Source organism: Callithrix jacchus, chromosome 2 (assembly GCF_049354715.1).
Source record: "Callithrix jacchus isolate 240 chromosome 2, calJac240_pri, whole genome shotgun sequence".
In the NCBI taxonomy this organism is placed as follows: Eukaryota; Metazoa; Chordata; class Mammalia; order Primates; family Cebidae; genus Callithrix; species Callithrix jacchus.
The window spans coordinates 66,355,000-66,371,905 of NC_133503.1; the positions used below are offsets into that span (position 1 = coordinate 66,355,000).

At 36.1% G+C, this 16,906-nt stretch overlaps 1 protein-coding gene across 4 annotated transcripts in view; it reads left to right on the forward strand.

Moving 5' to 3' along the window:
• CPEB4 (cytoplasmic polyadenylation element binding protein 4) overlaps nucleotides 1–16,261 on the forward strand; it is a 73,552-nt gene extending 57,291 nt beyond the window's left edge. For all 4 annotated transcript variants that reach the window (XM_002744562.7, XM_035290535.3, XM_017969664.5 and 1 more), the window contains 6 exons: nucleotides 446–619; nucleotides 5,217–5,306; nucleotides 5,674–5,792; nucleotides 7,536–7,650; nucleotides 8,786–8,967; nucleotides 11,868–16,261. In XM_002744562.7, the coding sequence (XP_002744608.1) occupies nucleotides 446–619; nucleotides 5,217–5,306; nucleotides 5,674–5,792; nucleotides 7,536–7,650; nucleotides 8,786–8,967; nucleotides 11,868–12,095 (908 nt within the window). In that variant the 3' untranslated portion in view covers nucleotides 12,096–16,261. The remainder of the gene's footprint in view (nucleotides 1–445; nucleotides 620–5,216; nucleotides 5,307–5,673; nucleotides 5,793–7,535; nucleotides 7,651–8,785; nucleotides 8,968–11,867) is intronic.
• The last annotated feature ends 645 nt before the right edge of the window (nucleotides 16,262–16,906 follow it).

Below are 16,906 nucleotides of genomic sequence, written 5' to 3' on the forward strand. Positions count from 1 at the left end.
GAGGAAATTGTGCAGGCTATATTGTTTGGTCTTTTAAAGAAATATAAGTGATTCAATGTCTTATAGTCAAATTTAATACTTAGCATACATGTCTAGGTTGCCAGTAGCCAGGGGGCCCTGCCAAGGGAGTATAGTCTGTTGCCGACTGCTTGTTAAAGTGTGCTCTCTCATGCTGTACTTCAGTTCACCTCACTGAAGTTTCTGGATCCCAGTGGGATACTGGAATAGCCCATGATTAATATTTAACCATGTGCTTTCTCTCTGACTCAGTTGGGACTTTTAAGTTGGTTGGGAATTCAAGAGTATAGCTAAGTGATTCTATGACTCAGTGAGAAAAATAAAAGCAGCAGTTTTATTGAATCTGCTGTTTCCTTGTTTCTTGTGCATGATAATCAGTGGCTAGGAACATTTTCTGTTACCGTTTTTTCCCTGCTTTCTATTCCAGGTCAGTCTTCACTGTTTCCAATGGAAGATGGATTCTTGGATGATGGCCGTGGGGATCAACCTCTTCATAGTGGCCTGGGTTCACCTCACTGCTTCACTCACCAGAATGGGGAAAGAGTGGAACGATATTCTCGCAAGGTGTTTGTGGGCGGATTGCCTCCAGACATTGATGAAGGTATATTTGGAAATAACTATTTATAGCAGGGTACCCAGATGGTGGCACACAGTATGAAACTCATAGTTAGTGGTTGTTGTTGTTACAATAACAGTTTCATCTGGCTCCAGTAGTCAGCCATGATTGCACTGTTCTCTTGTCCTATCCTCCTATCATGGCATATAAGATTAATTCATAGAAGGGAGGGGAGCAGAGCTGTGCAAACCAACTAAAGCAAGGGATTAGACTACATGAAAAGGAGTAAACATCACTGGGAAAAGTTCCAAGGGATTCAGTTATTGTGGGGATACATGGGTACTAACCGCCTTTTTGTTTGTATGTGCTACTTTGGACAAATTCAATGATGTATTTTTCTTTTTTTTCCCCCATCTTTTATGAGTGCTCCACAAATATATAGTTTATTATTTAAAATCTTAAACTAAGCATGAACTTTTGAAAAATATAGCCTACAGTTGTACTACAAGAAAGATAATCTTATTTAAAGTAGTAAACAAGATGGAAGGTCCCTGCTTACATAGAGTTTACATTTTATTGAGGGAAGGCTCGTAACGTATAAATACTAGAGTGCAAGTGTTTAGAAGCAAAGAGCAGAATGATGTAATATAGTGATGCAGGGAGGTTTTTAAAATTAGGTGGATAAGAAAAGCCTCTTTGAGGAAACGATATTTAAGCTGAGACCTGAATAAAGAGCCAGCCATTTTAGAGGGGCTTGTTCAGGAATATGCTGTTCCTTTATGGGTCTCAGTGACCCTAATAAAAATTAAAATAGCAGACCTCATAGCAATCACCTATCCTTGGTTGCTTTCCTAATTTCTTTTGTCTCAGTTTCCTGAATGAAAATGGAAATACGCTAAATCATGTTATGGAGAAGAGAATAGATTTCTTTCTTTCTTTCTTTCTTTCCTTCCTTCCTTCCTTCCTTCCTTCCTTCCTTCCTTCCTTCCTTCCTTCCTTCCTTCCTTCCTTCCTTCCTTTCTTTCTTTCTTTTCTTTCTTTCTTTCTTTCTTTTTTTTTTTTTTTTTTTTTTGAGATGGAGTCTTTCTCTATTGCCCAGGCTGGAGTGCAGTGGTGCAATCTTGGCTCACTGCAGCCTCTGCCTCCTGGGTTCAAGCAATTTTCCTGCCTCAGCCTCCTGAGTAGTTGTGACTACAGGTGCACACTGCCTGGCTAATATTTGTATTTTTAGTAGCGAAGAGGTTTCCCCATGTTGGCCAGGATGGTCTTGATCTCCTGACCTTGTGATCCACCCACTTTGGCCTCCTAAAGTGTGCGATTACAGGTGTGAAGAATAGATTTCTGTGCACATGTCTAAGATCTAATAATAAGGTTTGATATCTTCGCAGTTAGACTGGGATCACACTTATCAAGTCACTTCATTTTCTTTAAGAGTATTTATCTTTTGGAAGGTTGAGACAGAAATGGTTCTAAATGTCTTGGTGGAAGCTATGCTGAAATTTCAGGGTTGACTGAATCAGTCTCCATCCTGCCCTCAGCATAGATTGAAGAATATTGTGTTCTGCAGAATTGTGCACTAAAAATTACAGGGTTTATGGGGGAAAATAAGGTTAAAGATAAATCATTTAAAACCAAATGAACTTGGTACCTGAAACACTGACAAGAAGAGAATTAGTACCTTGGAGATAACTTGGACATTTCAGGCAAGTAGCTCAGCACACTTGGGGCTGCTTCAGGGAATATTGAAAATGTACAAAACCAATAAGGCAGAAATGTTGGCTTGCAAGTGTGGAGACAATGCACATGGAAACATCTTTGAACACCTGAGGAAGCGCAAACTAAACTGTCAGGAGAGAAGAGTCCTGGAAGGTTAGGGGCATATCTCTTTGACAAGAAAATTCTGGTTGCTGTGCTTATTTTTAATTTTCTTATAATAGAGCTGGGAGAGTTTGTACCTGTACATCAGAGAAGTGGGGGACTTTTTCCTTTTTTGATGAAGTTTATAATTCTTTCCTCACTATGCTAGCTCATCTTGCCTAGGAAAAATCATTTATGAACCAGTACAATTCCATGTTTTACTGACATTGTTCCATATTTATTAGACTCACAAAAACTAAACTTACTGTAGAAACAGGTGTCACAGCAGAGGAGACTAGACTGTTTCACAGTATCGGGGAGATGAAAACAGCTCTACCAGACTGGAATTTAGACATACTCCTCATCTTTCTTTTCTGTTCTTTTACACTGCCCTATTATCAGTTCTTACCTACACATGCTTACCTACTCTTTCTAGAAGTCTCTTTGAAATGTATTGTTTTATAATCTCATTAGTGTCCAAATATATAATGTAGCATAATTTGTATCATTTAAATTAATAGCAAAATATGGTCAGGTCTTCCTTGTCTATCATTTTTTCCCATTCATCCTTTTTTCCCCTCCCTTCCTCCAAGGCTGAGATAATGCTGTCAAGGAAGTGGATTGGTGACAGGGGAGAGGTCTCACGTGGAGGGGATGTGTATGCATGTGTGTGGAGGGGCTTGCTCAGAGGCCTGAGCAGCAGCACAAATGGTATCCAAGAAATAAGGGTGACAAGAGCAAAGGCACAAAGGTGGAAGTTAGAGGAGCCTAGCAGGGTAGGGGCAAGACTGGTTACATTGAGCAAATTAATACATGTTGTACAGGTATTGGGAGTTAGGTTTCTTCCTGTGAGAAGAGAATATAAAGATAGAAAGAGGGAAGGCTAGAAAAAGCCATGAGATATTGGAGTCATATTGAAAATATCAGTATGAACTTACTAGTTTTTATCAGTACATACACAGATACAGAAATAGTTATAAATGTGTGTTTGTGTGCATATTTATTTCCTAGCTTCATCCACTGCGAAGACTTAGAAATAGTGAATACTCACTAGCAGTGAGCATATAGAACACCTGCATCTTGGTTTCTAAATATCTTTTGCCACTGAAGGGATCAATACATCTCAGGAAAAAAAAAATGACTGTTTCTTAGGCTGGTACAGGGAAACAATAAGACGAGCTAGGAGTAGCTTCTTAGGCCAGAAAAGCATGAACGTGCTTAAAGAATGGTGGCAAGAAGTGTGAAGGACATAGAAGCCTCCCACTCCTATGGGACAAGCAGGGACAGATTATCCCTGACAATTTGATAATTAGAGCCAAATCAGGAACAATTTTGGGGACATATTGAGCATCAAGATAAAGAAGGAATGAATAGGATCACAACCCATTGAATAAAATAGACGATACCGATACAATAAATGAATGAATCAGTGGGACAGAAGGAAAGCTCCCTTACTACACAATACTAACTAATACATGTAGAAGGAATCATGGAAACAGTTAATCATTATTTGGCATCCATTATTTTGGTAGTTAATACAGGCAGGAGTCTTCAATCGATGCCAAGGCTCATGAAGGAACAGGATATTGGTGAGCAACAAAATATACTTTGTAAAACACTGATTACAAAGGGAGAAAAGGTTTTCTTGTGGTAGAGAAACAAGGCCAAGATTGACATGCCCTCCAGGTGTGGTAGTATGCACCTGTAATCCCAGCTACTTGGAAAGTTGCTGGAGGATCACATAGGTTAAGGACCAGCCAGGGCAACATAATAGGCCCTTATCTCGGGAGGAAAAGATTAACATGCTTATGGTAGGGCAGAATGGCATTACACCATTATGGTGATATTCCAGTTTGGAATGCGTAGCATAGGAAGCAGAGTACAGACCCAGGGTGTCTGTGAGGGTCACTGTCTTAAATCTGTTCAGATTGCTATAAAAAATAACATAGACTTGGTGGCTTATAAACAACTGAAATTTATTTCTCACTGTTATGGAGGCTGGGAAGTTCAAGATCAAGGCACCAACAAATTCAGTGTCTGTTGAGGGCCTGCTTCCTAGTAGATAAAGTCTTCTCATTGCACCCTCACATGGCAGAAGGGGTGAAGGGTCTCTCCAGAACCTCTTTTATAAGGGCACTAATCCCCATGAAAGAATTCCAACCCCATGACCTAATCACCTACCAAGGGCCCCAGCTCTAAATACCCTCACATTGGGGAACAGATTTCAACATATGAATTTTGAGAGAATATAAATATTCAGACCATAGCAGTCATTCTATAGAATGAATATGAAAGACAAGAAAGAACATGGAGCTGTTCCAAATTGAAAAAAGACTGATGCTCTAAGGATATGATGATTAAATGCAACCTGTTTTCTGGATAGCTCTGTGGGTCAGAAAGGATTTTGAAATTTAAATGAAGTCTGTGAATCGCATAGTAGTGTTATATCAAAATTGGTATATAAGCAAGTGATGTTGCTTTGAGCAGGTAACAATAGTTGTGTTTGGGATTACAGAGCACCATTTCATAAAAATATGCTGGCTGACTGGCTTGGCTGGATGGCTAGATTGATTAATGCATATATACAGATAGAGGGAGAAAGAGAGAAGAAAGAGGTTGAAGGCAGATGTGCAAATGATTAGCAGTTGGGGAATCTAGATGGAGGGTATAAAGGAGTTCTTTTTACTGTTGTTATAAATAGTAGATTTGAAACTTTGAAAAAAAACTTTCAAAAAATGATCATAAATATATATTAAATCTGCTTTTTTCCTTTGTTGTTTATTAGATGAGATCACAGCTAGTTTTCGTCGCTTTGGCCCTTTGATTGTGGATTGGCCTCATAAAGCCGAGAGCAAATCCTATTTTCCTCCTAAAGGTAATTCCCAAGATTCATTATACTTATATAATTTATTCTTAACATTGTTTAATGTGTAGCCTTTTCATAAATGTTCATCTTCACTGTAACATTTTTTTATTGTTGAAGTTGCATTTTCCCAAATGCTCTTTAAAATTTCAATATACTTTTAAGTCAAATTTAATTTTACTCTAAAAGATGTTTCAAGATACTACCAAAATGAACTATATGTTGATGTTATCAGACTTTTGGTATAAATATTGTTTTAATATTTTTTCCTATTCCTTTTTCCTTTAGTTTTAGTGCATGATTCCTGTCACCTGAAGAATTACCCAAAAATAGGAAAACATATAAGCCTTCTTTTGCCCCCGGTTTTTTTCTTTTCCAGGCTATGCATTCCTGCTATTTCAAGATGAAAGCTCTGTGCAGGCTCTCATTGATGCATGCATTGAAGAAGATGGAAAACTCTACCTTTGTGTATCAAGTCCCACTATCAAGGATAAGCCAGTAAGTGTAGTTTAGCATAAAATAGCTTCTTGTTTTTGCCTCCGTTCATCTGTTCTGTTTGAAAAACCCATAGACAACTTGATGTGTTTGGGGTACTTATTGACACGTTTGTAAGCAGACTAAATTTTAAAAGTCTTGTGAAGTTCCTAACATTGACTTTCTATGTATTTGCACTTATCAATTTGACATTGAATTTTTAGTTAGTTGAAATATAATTGGTAAATCTTTACTTGTAAAAGACTTCATGGCTGGGCACCATGGCTCATGCCCGTAATCCCAGCACTTTGGGAGGCCGAAAGTGGGTGGATCACATGAGGCCAGGAGTTCGAGACCAGCCTAGCCAACATGGTGAAATCCCATCTCTACTGAAAATAAAAAATTAGCCAGGTGTGGTGGGACACACCTGTAGTCCCAGTTACTTGGGAAGCTGAGGCATGACAATTACCTGAACCCAGGAGGTGGAGGTTGCAGTGAGCATCGATCGTGCCACTGTACTCCAGCCTGGGTAAAGAGTAAGACTCTGTCTCAAAAACAAAACAAAATGAAAAAAACACACCAGACTTCACTTGATAATGCATTTAATAAAATAGCTGAATTGCTTCTGAATAATAGAACTCAAATCACAAATGTTATATGTATATCTTTCTAGCTCTTTCTTCACTTTAATAAAGATTTTACCCAATATTACCGTTAACTTTATATATGGTACTCACCAAAGTAGACTTGTGCATATACATGTACAGGTACATTGCATACTGTTTTTTTCTTTTTGGAAAAGTTTATCATAAAATTTAGTCTTCAGGAAGAGGAGCTGGCATGTTTTGATGAGTCTGGCAAAGCAGTAATTTATTATCATTCAGCCAGCACCCAGTGAATGTTGGGGTATAGTAAAGAATGGAGTTGTCAGTGAACCCAGCTTAAGCAAATAATATCTGTGGAGCCTCTTTTGATGTCTTGTGGTTATCTAGGTCAGAAACTTTGTAAGAGTTCCTGTGTTCTAGACTCTTTCTGCTTGACTTGTTTATGTTCTCTGACAATCCCCATCTGTATGGGGCCTCTGACCTAGGACTCTGTTGGTGTGCGTATTTGGGAATCCACTGCTGTCAACCCATAGCCTTTGGTGTGGGCATTTGTGACAGTTAGAAAACGTGAACAGTTTTAAATGAGGTACATGATTCTTGATTGACTGAGCTAATAGATACACTGAAGTATTTGTCATAAAAAAAATGTTGTAAATATCATCAATATTTTAACTTTGAAAACTATTTTGAAATAATGCATTAGATTTGATGGTATCAGGAGTAGTTTGCATTTCCTGAACATACACTGATTGGACATACAATTCTAGTTTACTTAGCACTGGCTACCATGCTACAAATTTATTGATTGGCATTGGATACCAATGCTAAAAATTTAAATTATGTAGATATTGGGGGATTGGGCAGACTAACGGCCCAAATAAGCTGAAAAACAGCAAATTAACTTACAGATAATTAGGGGGCTTGTTAAGTAATTTGGCTTATAATAGAGAATCAAAGTGAACTTTTCACCTTGGTTTAGTTTACTCTAAAAATGATGGGTTAGGATACACTATTTTTAAATCTTCTAGTTTCCCAGCTTTATTGACTTGTAATAATAGGATTATTGCTTTTAAGATTAAAATACTTTGTAATAATTTTTAACTTTTTCCCCCATAAAGTATCTGTATTGAAAATGAGACATTTTGGTTTGTACATTCCCTAGGTCCAGATTCGGCCTTGGAATCTCAGTGACAGTGACTTTGTGATGGATGGTTCACAGCCACTTGACCCACGAAAAACCATATTTGTTGGTGGTGTTCCTCGACCATTACGAGCTGGTATGATTAAACAAACAACAAACTCTCTATCCTATAGCACAAGAAATATCAAGATCTTCAGGATAAATTTTTCACAAAAATTTGAGTTAACATCCAAGAGTAAGAATTCTAAAATCAAAGTGTCTGAGTTTGAATTCATGTGTTCTAATAGTTGAGTGACCTTGGACAAATTCCATGATTTTTGTAATTCTCACAGTTTCCCCATCTGTCAAGTAGGGGTGAAAGGTGTATGTATTTCTAGTATTATCTTGAGGGTTGAATGAGATGACCAGTGCAAAGTACTTAGTCTAGTGCTGCATAATGCTAATTATTCTCATCATTGTCTGAAAAGAAAAAAAGTAGTTCAAGAATAGATTACATATTGAGATGGTCAGTATTTGTTTCTCACATCCTCATTTGCTCAACAGCCATTAACTGAGCTCTGGAATATAATAGACTTCTAAGCGGTGCCTCATGCTTTTAGAGTAGTACTTACAGAACAAATTAAATTCCCAACTTCAAGTAATTTGAGGTTTAATAGTATAAATGAGATAAAAAGCATAACATGAACAGCAATGTAGCTTCATGATTATAACACTTCATAGAGAAGATGTAGTCATTTCATGGTTTTTTGTTTTTTTTTTTTAAATGAAAAATTGGTGAAGAGACTACGGGGAAAGGGTTTTGATGGGAATAAGCCAGGAGGGTCCCCAAAGAGTCTACCAGTTAGTTTTCTAATGTTCGGGTAATTATTATATTAATCAATACATCATTAACTGGTAAATCTATGGCAGCAACATGGCACAGAGTGACAAACGTGGGAGCCACGCCCAGCACTATCACTTAATGACCTGTGACCTTGGACAGATCGATCGCCCTTTCTGCGCTTCAGTTTCCTTGAGAAATTACTGTCTACTTCATAGAGTTGGGAGAAGAATAAAGAGAACATATTAGAAAACATCTAGCAACCCCTTGCCCAAAGTTAAAAGATAAAGCTTGACACAATGGATGACTGGTTGTAGTAATAAGTTTAATTTTAATAATTATTTTAGTGATGTGAGCTTAGAGTACAGATGAATTGCTTTTGATGAAATCGTTGGTGAGCCAGATGAATTTTCCTGATTTTAAATATCCTGTTTGCTCCTTTCTTAATTAGTGGAGCTTGCAATGATAATGGATCGGCTATATGGAGGTGTGTGCTACGCTGGGATTGATACTGACCCTGAGCTAAAATACCCAAAAGGAGCTGGGAGAGTTGCGTTCTCTAATCAACAGAGTTACATAGCTGCTATCAGTGCCCGCTTTGTTCAGCTGCAGCATGGAGAGATAGATAAACGGGTAAGCCTTACACTACACTTTGGAAAATTTTAGAAATGGTCCTCTAAATGTGTGATTAGCAATATTAGAATGGGAAAATTTTATGACAATAAAGTGACAGCTGAGAATTTTGCCTATAGAGTTAATTCTGCTCTATAATACATGAAAGAATTTCCTATGAATTTCTTTTATCTTTGATTTTTTTTGAGTAGCCTAATCAGAACACTATAATCGATTTACTTGAGTTAATTTAATCTTCTCTAAACTATAACTTTCATTCAATCTCAATCCATCCATCCATTCATTCATTTAGTTTGTCAGTCATTCAATAAATATTTACTGAATTCTTTGTACTGTGTTATATCAGGTATATAAACAGGAATGCCCTTGAGATTTCCTGCCTCTTTTTTTGTTTTGTTTTTTAATCCTGGGACATAGCAAATACCTCAGTAAGCGCTATTTCTCAATGAATTGCACTCACAGATTTCTTTTCTTTTTTTTTCTTCTTTTTCTACAGTCGCTGCCTCTCACCAATTTATTTCTTAGCTTGGTGTTTCATCCACTCAACAAACATTTTAAAGCTTAGGTCAAGAAGTTCCTGTTCTCATGAATTTATTTCCTAGCAGATAGAACTGTATCATTTGCTAGAACTACTCAAAGTATGGCCTGTGGACTGACCACCAGTCTGCAAACTTAGTTTGTAGTGAGATAGGAATTTAGACCAGACTGTGTAATCAGCTACATTGCTGGGCACAATGTTTGGTCCAGCTGGAAGCTGGCAGTTGTTTTTTCTTTTTCTTTTTTTTTTTTAGAAAAAGAGGGAGAGAGAACGGGAATGTAGCTTTATTCTAAAAATGGGTATTAATAATGGCCGATCAATATTTTGTGTATTTAAAATGGAGAGCTCTATAAATATTTATTGAGTTTACTTGTTCCGGATCTGAGTTCAAGTCCTGGATATTATTAATTTTCTGTCTCGTTGAGTCTAAAGGAGACTCAACAGTTGTTTTTTCATAGAAAAGTTTTATTGATGAGGGAAGCAACATGTTGATTTATATTCTGGTATTACCTTTTTATTTCATGGCACACTGGCACTTGCATTAGTGCTGACTTTGATATCCAACACTCTGAGGTATTGTGCTAAAATAGATTGATTTTATTGTGTTGTTCTCAATTCAAGATGTAAAAATGATCAAGTCAGTAATGGTTTCTGCTTTTTATGTTTCATGTCATGTATAGTCTACTTCATTGGCAGTAAAAACATTTAAGATAGTAGTGATCATCCTACAACTGGCTTTATTAAAGAGAACGGCACCTATTCTATTCTAAGTGTTGGGGGAGGGACAAGATTAGTACATTAATATGCCTACTTGTTTGTTTTTGTTTGTTTGTTTTTGAGATGGAGTATCGCTCTGTCACCCAGGCTGGAGTGCAGTGGCACGATCTTGGCTCACTGTAACCTCCATCTCCTGGATTCAAGTGATTCTCCTGCCTTAGCCTCCCGAGTAGCTGGGATTACAGGCGTGTGCCAACATGCCCAGCACATTTTTGTATTTTTAGTAGAGACCGGGTTTCACCATGTTGATCTGGCTGGTTTCGAGCTCCTGACCTGAAGGGATCCACCTGCCTCGGCCTCCCGAAGTGCTGGAATTACAGACTTGAGCCACCCACCACATCCGGCCTATTTGTTTTTTTATGCACACTAAAAAATATCTACGTATCACTGCCTCATTCTAACATAAGTTTCAGAGCTGTGGGGTTGGTCATTAGAAATTCAGACTTAATTTGTATTCCTTTGCAATGAAATCCTTTGCCCAGTGTTCTTGCCACTCTGTAGACAGACATTATGGAGCAGCCTAGAGGCCAAAAGTCTGGTGCTGTCCTTATGCCTACTCTTCTTGGACTTCCGTGGCACTCTTCTCCTTTTGTACTTTTATTTTTTTAGTTAAAACATTATTTTTAGATGCAGGGTCTCACTCTGTCACCCAGGCTGGAGCACAGCGGCACAATCATGATTCACTGCATGTTCTCATTTTGTTCATGGCTAACCTTGGTCGGGATTTCTTGTCAGAGCTGGATGGCACCATTGGTGGTGACAGCCTGCTGTAAGGGAGTTTCAGCTGTGAGTCTCTCCAAACTAAAAATAACCAGCTCTTTTCTAGCTGATGAATTAATAACCAAGTGACTGTTAATGCTTGAAACATTCACATGACAGGTTGGCCGATAGAACACTGAAACAGGCCCAGTTTTAGAAATTCACCTTTGACTTTTAGACTCAGGTGAACCATTCTTAACTGAGAAAGAATAAAGCAGGGTTTTAAATTGTGAATCCTGTAGCTGCATCTTTTTTTTTTAAAACAGAATTCCAGGTTTGTGATTATAACCCAAGATGTGTACACTATAAATAGAAACCACGAGCCTGGCTTTACGACAGCTCAGAATCTCGTGACACAGAAGTCAGGCATCTTCCCACTGACTTGAATATTGAAGTGCAGTTGTGTGGAACTTGGATCCTCTTAGCTGATTTTGTTTAAATTATGATTCCACATATGACAAAAATCCAGATCCACTAATTAAAATGAGGGTTTGTGTCTATGAAAAATCTCCTGTGAGTTTGTTTAATCTCATAACATTCTAGTCTAAACAGTTGGCTTCACTTCATGTCTACTGAAATCCTTTTTCCTTTGAAGAGTGTTTATTTAGTAGAAAAAAAAAAGTAAAATGATAGATAATTAAAACCTTCCTAGGTTCTTAAAAGATGAACTATCCATATTTCAGTGAATGAATAATTAATTGTTCCTTCCACTTTGGGTACTTTGGAACAGATTCCTTCAGATAGTGGATGGAAATGTACATGTATGATAAGTGTTGCTGGCCTAGTCACTGAAAAATGTAAGATCTTTTTTTATTTTTGATTGCAGGTGGAAGTTAAGCCATATGTCTTGGATGATCAGCTGTGTGATGAATGTCAGGGGGCCCGTTGTGGGGGAAAATTTGCTCCATTTTTCTGTGCTAATGTTACCTGTCTGCAGTATTACTGTGAATATTGCTGGGCTGCTATTCATTCTCGCGCTGGCAGGGAATTCCACAAGCCCCTGGTGAAGGAAGGCGGTGACCGCCCTCGGCATATTTCATTCCGCTGGAACTAAAGGATAACTACAGTGCTCATTTTCAGGCCTCAGAATAAGTGCACTCTTCTGTTAATTCTGACCCCTTCCTCAACCTCTTCATGCTGGCATGTCCTTTTGTAGCAGTTTGCAACTTAACTATAGTATAATGAAAAGGATGACCTATAATATAGGTGTTTTGTAGATTCTTGTGTCACTGCAAACAATATGAACTCCTTTTTCGTATTGCCATCGGGTTACATGGAAGTTTTATTCTCTTGTTTTGCTGGAGACCAAGAGGATCTAAACTTCCTTTAACATTTTCTTAGAGGAGAGAGAGAAATATTAAAAAAGAAATAAAACAATAGAGTATTTTGGGTTTTTAATTAAATTATTGTTAATAATATAACATATAAGAATACTTTTATTAAAATAACCATGCAACAATAACACTATCCATCTATCTGACAGTTTTTCCCCCAGGGAAGTGCTTTTGCCTTTTCCTTTCTTTTTTTTTTTAATCTTTTTTGTCTCTCTCTTTTTTTTCCATTCCCTTTTAATTTTTTTAGCAGCAATGGAGGAAGTTAACAATTTTTAACGGAAAGAACATGTTAAAACAAATGCATAAGCAAGATTGAGCAGCATTATAATTAATTTTCAGGGTTTTGAGGCTGAACATAATTTCATTATCCCTCAAAAAGTTACCACCACATCAGAAACAAAAAATAGTAAAGTAAGCAGAGCTAGGTTTATTTTCTCTTAAACAATTTTTAAAATTTAGAATGTAAAAATTGGGTAAATTTACTACTGAGGGGAGTGCACTTATTTATTTAACTTACTTATCTGGTCAAAGCCCCAGGAAACCTACCAAAGCTAGAATTAATGACAACTGGTGGGAAACCTAGCATTTCCTCTCCTGAAGAACAAATGTATAAATTTTATTTTTGATGTTTATATATAAACTCTATATCCTAATTTACTAACACTCATCAGGTGTCAGCCTTTGCTCTCCATTTTGACGTCAAAAAACAACAGATCTAGAGATACCTCAAGGATATCATTTTTGATTTTGTGTTACAGTATACTTGGAGCCAAAACTGGAAGACAAAACCAATATATAATTTGGCTGCTGATTGGCTTACTTTTAGATTTAAAGTTTCTTTGGGTATCCTGTAATTTAGTTGTAACATAGAAAATGAAAAAAAAAAGTTAAAAAAAGTTAAGTAGTTGCAAAGTGTTTTGCACTGTTGAACTAAGTAACTGTGTAAATCTGTGCAAAGGTACGTATGTTTATCTTACTCTTCCTATAAACTAAAATAACATTACAGTTTCAGAATTTAGCATGGGACATAGTCAGTGTTTGAAGTGCCAACTTCACCAAGTAATGCATGCTTTATTATAAATAAAATTCTAGCTTTGAAAGGCGTTATTATGTGTTGAACAGTATGCTTCAGGGGTGAATTTAAAATAGTCTCTTGAAGCCCCAGTCATGGAAGTAACTTTTATTTTAATTGAGATTCTCTTATTAAATGCCCTATCCATCATTAAAAGGAATATTATCAGTGGGCAAAACATGAAATAGAACAATCTAATGGCAATCTTGCTAGTTGTGCTACCTAACAGTACCATCTTGGATCCTTCAAAACCAAAGACTTGCCCCAGCACTGTTGTGGAACCACCTGGCTTATGACCCCTATGGATGATCTTTAGGAAAAGCAGCCCTTTATTTTTAATACAGGCTTTAATGAACTATACCTGTTAAGTTCCAAAGGTCAAAATGGAGGCATTTGCTGTCTAATATTCAAACATAGAAAGGGAGCTGCTTTTAAAGAATTCCCTGCAAATACTGAAAGCAGTCATGCGAATGGAGGGTGCTCTTGTGTAGCTGGTCAGGGACTTTTTTTTGTTTTCTCCTGAACTACATGATTCTAATTGGAATGTTCATTTGCCTCTTTTTACTCTTTTAAATGCTTGTAGGTGGCTTGGGGTGTGCTATCGTGCTGTTCCTACTCAGTAAACAGGTGTGATGAGTTAACAAGAAATAACACTGTTTGAGAACTAGCTTTGAATAATAATTTTTCCCTTTGTACATGACCTGCTGAATTTCGGTACAGTGTTTTTGTAGCTAACTTATTTTGTCATGCACATAATGTATATTTGTTATGCACTACTTTTGTATATCTTGTTTTTCCAACAGTGAACATTTTTAGGCACACTTTTCACTGACGGGATATCTCTTTATGCAATACCTCAATTTTTCATATTGCAAAGAGTAGCTTTTTGTACTTTTATTACTGAGAGATCTTCATATACTTCATTTTTTAATATAAATAATTTTAATAAATTTTATTTTCTTATATTCTGCTTTTTATACATTTCAGTGCTCTGCATACATTTTAAATTATGAATGTCGTGCACTGGCAATGCTATTTTAGAGTCTGCAGAGAAGAGAAAGCATGTTGCTTAAACATCCTTCCCCAGCACCAGCTATTGGTGTACCTATAATTTAAGAAATAGTCTATGTAAAGTCACAAATTAAAGAAAAAAAAATTCGCATGAAAATGACAGATAACACTGTAGTTCCTGAAACAAATTAAATACATAAGCATAGGGTAGAAATTTAAAATACAAAATTGTCTACAGCTTCTTACTAAGTTTTTAAAATTATTCATAAAATGCAGACATTTTTGGTGAATGTTTAGCCATTTTTAATATTAATAAATTGATGTTAAGTGTTTGATTCAGAGATGTCTGCTCTTTTAAATTATATATAAGGAAAAAATAGCCTGCCTTGGGACAGGTATGTAATGTTAGTATGCATGACTAATGTAAGAAATTGTTATTCTACTAATATTTACTTGTGATTGTGTGACAAGCGTGTTTACAGATTATTTGGTTACACTTCAATTTACAGGGCATAAACAATGATTATCTATTACTCTGAACTTTATTGATTACATGTTCTTCAGAATACATGGGATTGTAGTTGGGAGTTACCATGTAACTCAAACATAATTAACATGTAATTAGTTTACAGATTTTAGGGCATCACTTCAGTTCACCAAGCATGTAGTTCTAGCGTACTAGCATGGCACCAGCCATGTACTTACAATGTAGTTACAGAGTAATTACATGGTTATTTTTGCAATGTAAAATAAAGTGTTTCTGATTATTTTCTATGTAAAGGAACCCTCTCTTTTCCCCTTCTGGTCCCCGCGCTTTGGTATAATATATATACTTCTCCATACACAGACCTCTGCAGAATGCAAAATAAAACTTGCAGTGAATGAATTTAGCATTTTATGAGAGTGCTGTTGGAAAGACTTGATAATTCACCCCTTTTGTTTTGAAGAGTTGAATCTTCTGTTAAAAGGTGATTTAAAACTTGAATGTGATGAATCGTGGCAAGTTAACTTCAAGTTATGTGCAATACTTATTTCAAACTTTTGAAAGATCTTTGCAGTGTAATTCTTTGTTTTTAATTGCAGACATTTAAAAATGTCATTTTCTACTGTTAAGAGTAATCCTCTTTCTTGCTGGTGTTTCTAAAGAAAAGAATCAGAAATCAATCTTTCTACTAATGTAAATTTGAGATTATTTTTAAAAATGGAATAAAAGAGGTTTTGGTCATTTGCTTTATTTTATTATCTTATTTTAAAGCTACTGTGATTGATAGCATTGTAAGAATCGGGACAATATTGTATTCAACTGTTTTATTTTTTATATTTTTAAAATTTAAAGTATAATTAGTTTTTATAATTTCATCAGATTTTTGTTATATTTTTTGGAAGTGAAACTTTTAGCAAGTGGGTGCCTAGTTTTTACTAATCCCTAATTTTTTTTTCCAGTGTATTGCTCATATTATCAGAAGGAAAAGTTATTTAAGTATGTCAGTTAATTGTACTACTTGGCTGAATTTCCATATAGTTTTTACTGTGTATGGGGAGGTTGTAGTATTTATTATAGCATTTTAAATAAGGGTAATTCATTTTTTATTAAAGTCATTTTCACGTTAAGTTCCTATTTTTGTATGTTCTACTCTTAAGTTATATAACACAGTTCCTTTTTTAAAAGAGTTCATTTGTTGAAGTGCTAGTGGAAAATTAATGTTATTAAATAGTTTGCAAATGACTATTTATACCAGTATGCATATAATTTTTAAATATTTGTAATGTGAGATGTTGAATGAATAAAACTTTTAACTCAGATTTCTTTTAATATACTTATTTATTTTCAACACAAGTAGATTATGCTTACTTGATTGGGAATATAACATTTTAAAATATTAGAAATTTACTGTGGAGCTAATGCAGCACAAACCAACATAAAAAAAATCTTCAGTCATATAAGTACTGTGGCAAGTGTGCATTCTTATGTAAGCCTAAAGTGTCAGTGGGTGGTTGTGTCTTTGGCCTGTACTGTTAGTTCACCTGCTGCCTGCTCTGCAGAGTTCTTTTTATTTGTAGCCTTCAATATGTATATGAGGTATAAGCCAGATCTAAGCATTTAGTCATCAGCTGAAGGCCAAATGTCCAATAAAAGTGAAAGAACCAACGTTTAGTTAATAATGACAGTCAGTATCTGGGAGGTTCAGTTTTGAGTCTTTGCCAATCAATAGTCTTGATTTGTGGCCAGACTACTAGAGGGCTTGAAAACAAGTCTCTTTTGACTTCCAATTCCCAGTTCCTCCGTAGACTTTAATGTCATCGGGTATGGTCTGTGGGATTATAATCTCTGTAGCATGTCAATCGAAAATATATCTTTGATTTGAACCATTAATCATGTGGACTACTAAGTAATATGTTAGTATTTATATTTTAAACTCCATTCTCAAACTTTTATTATAAGGATTT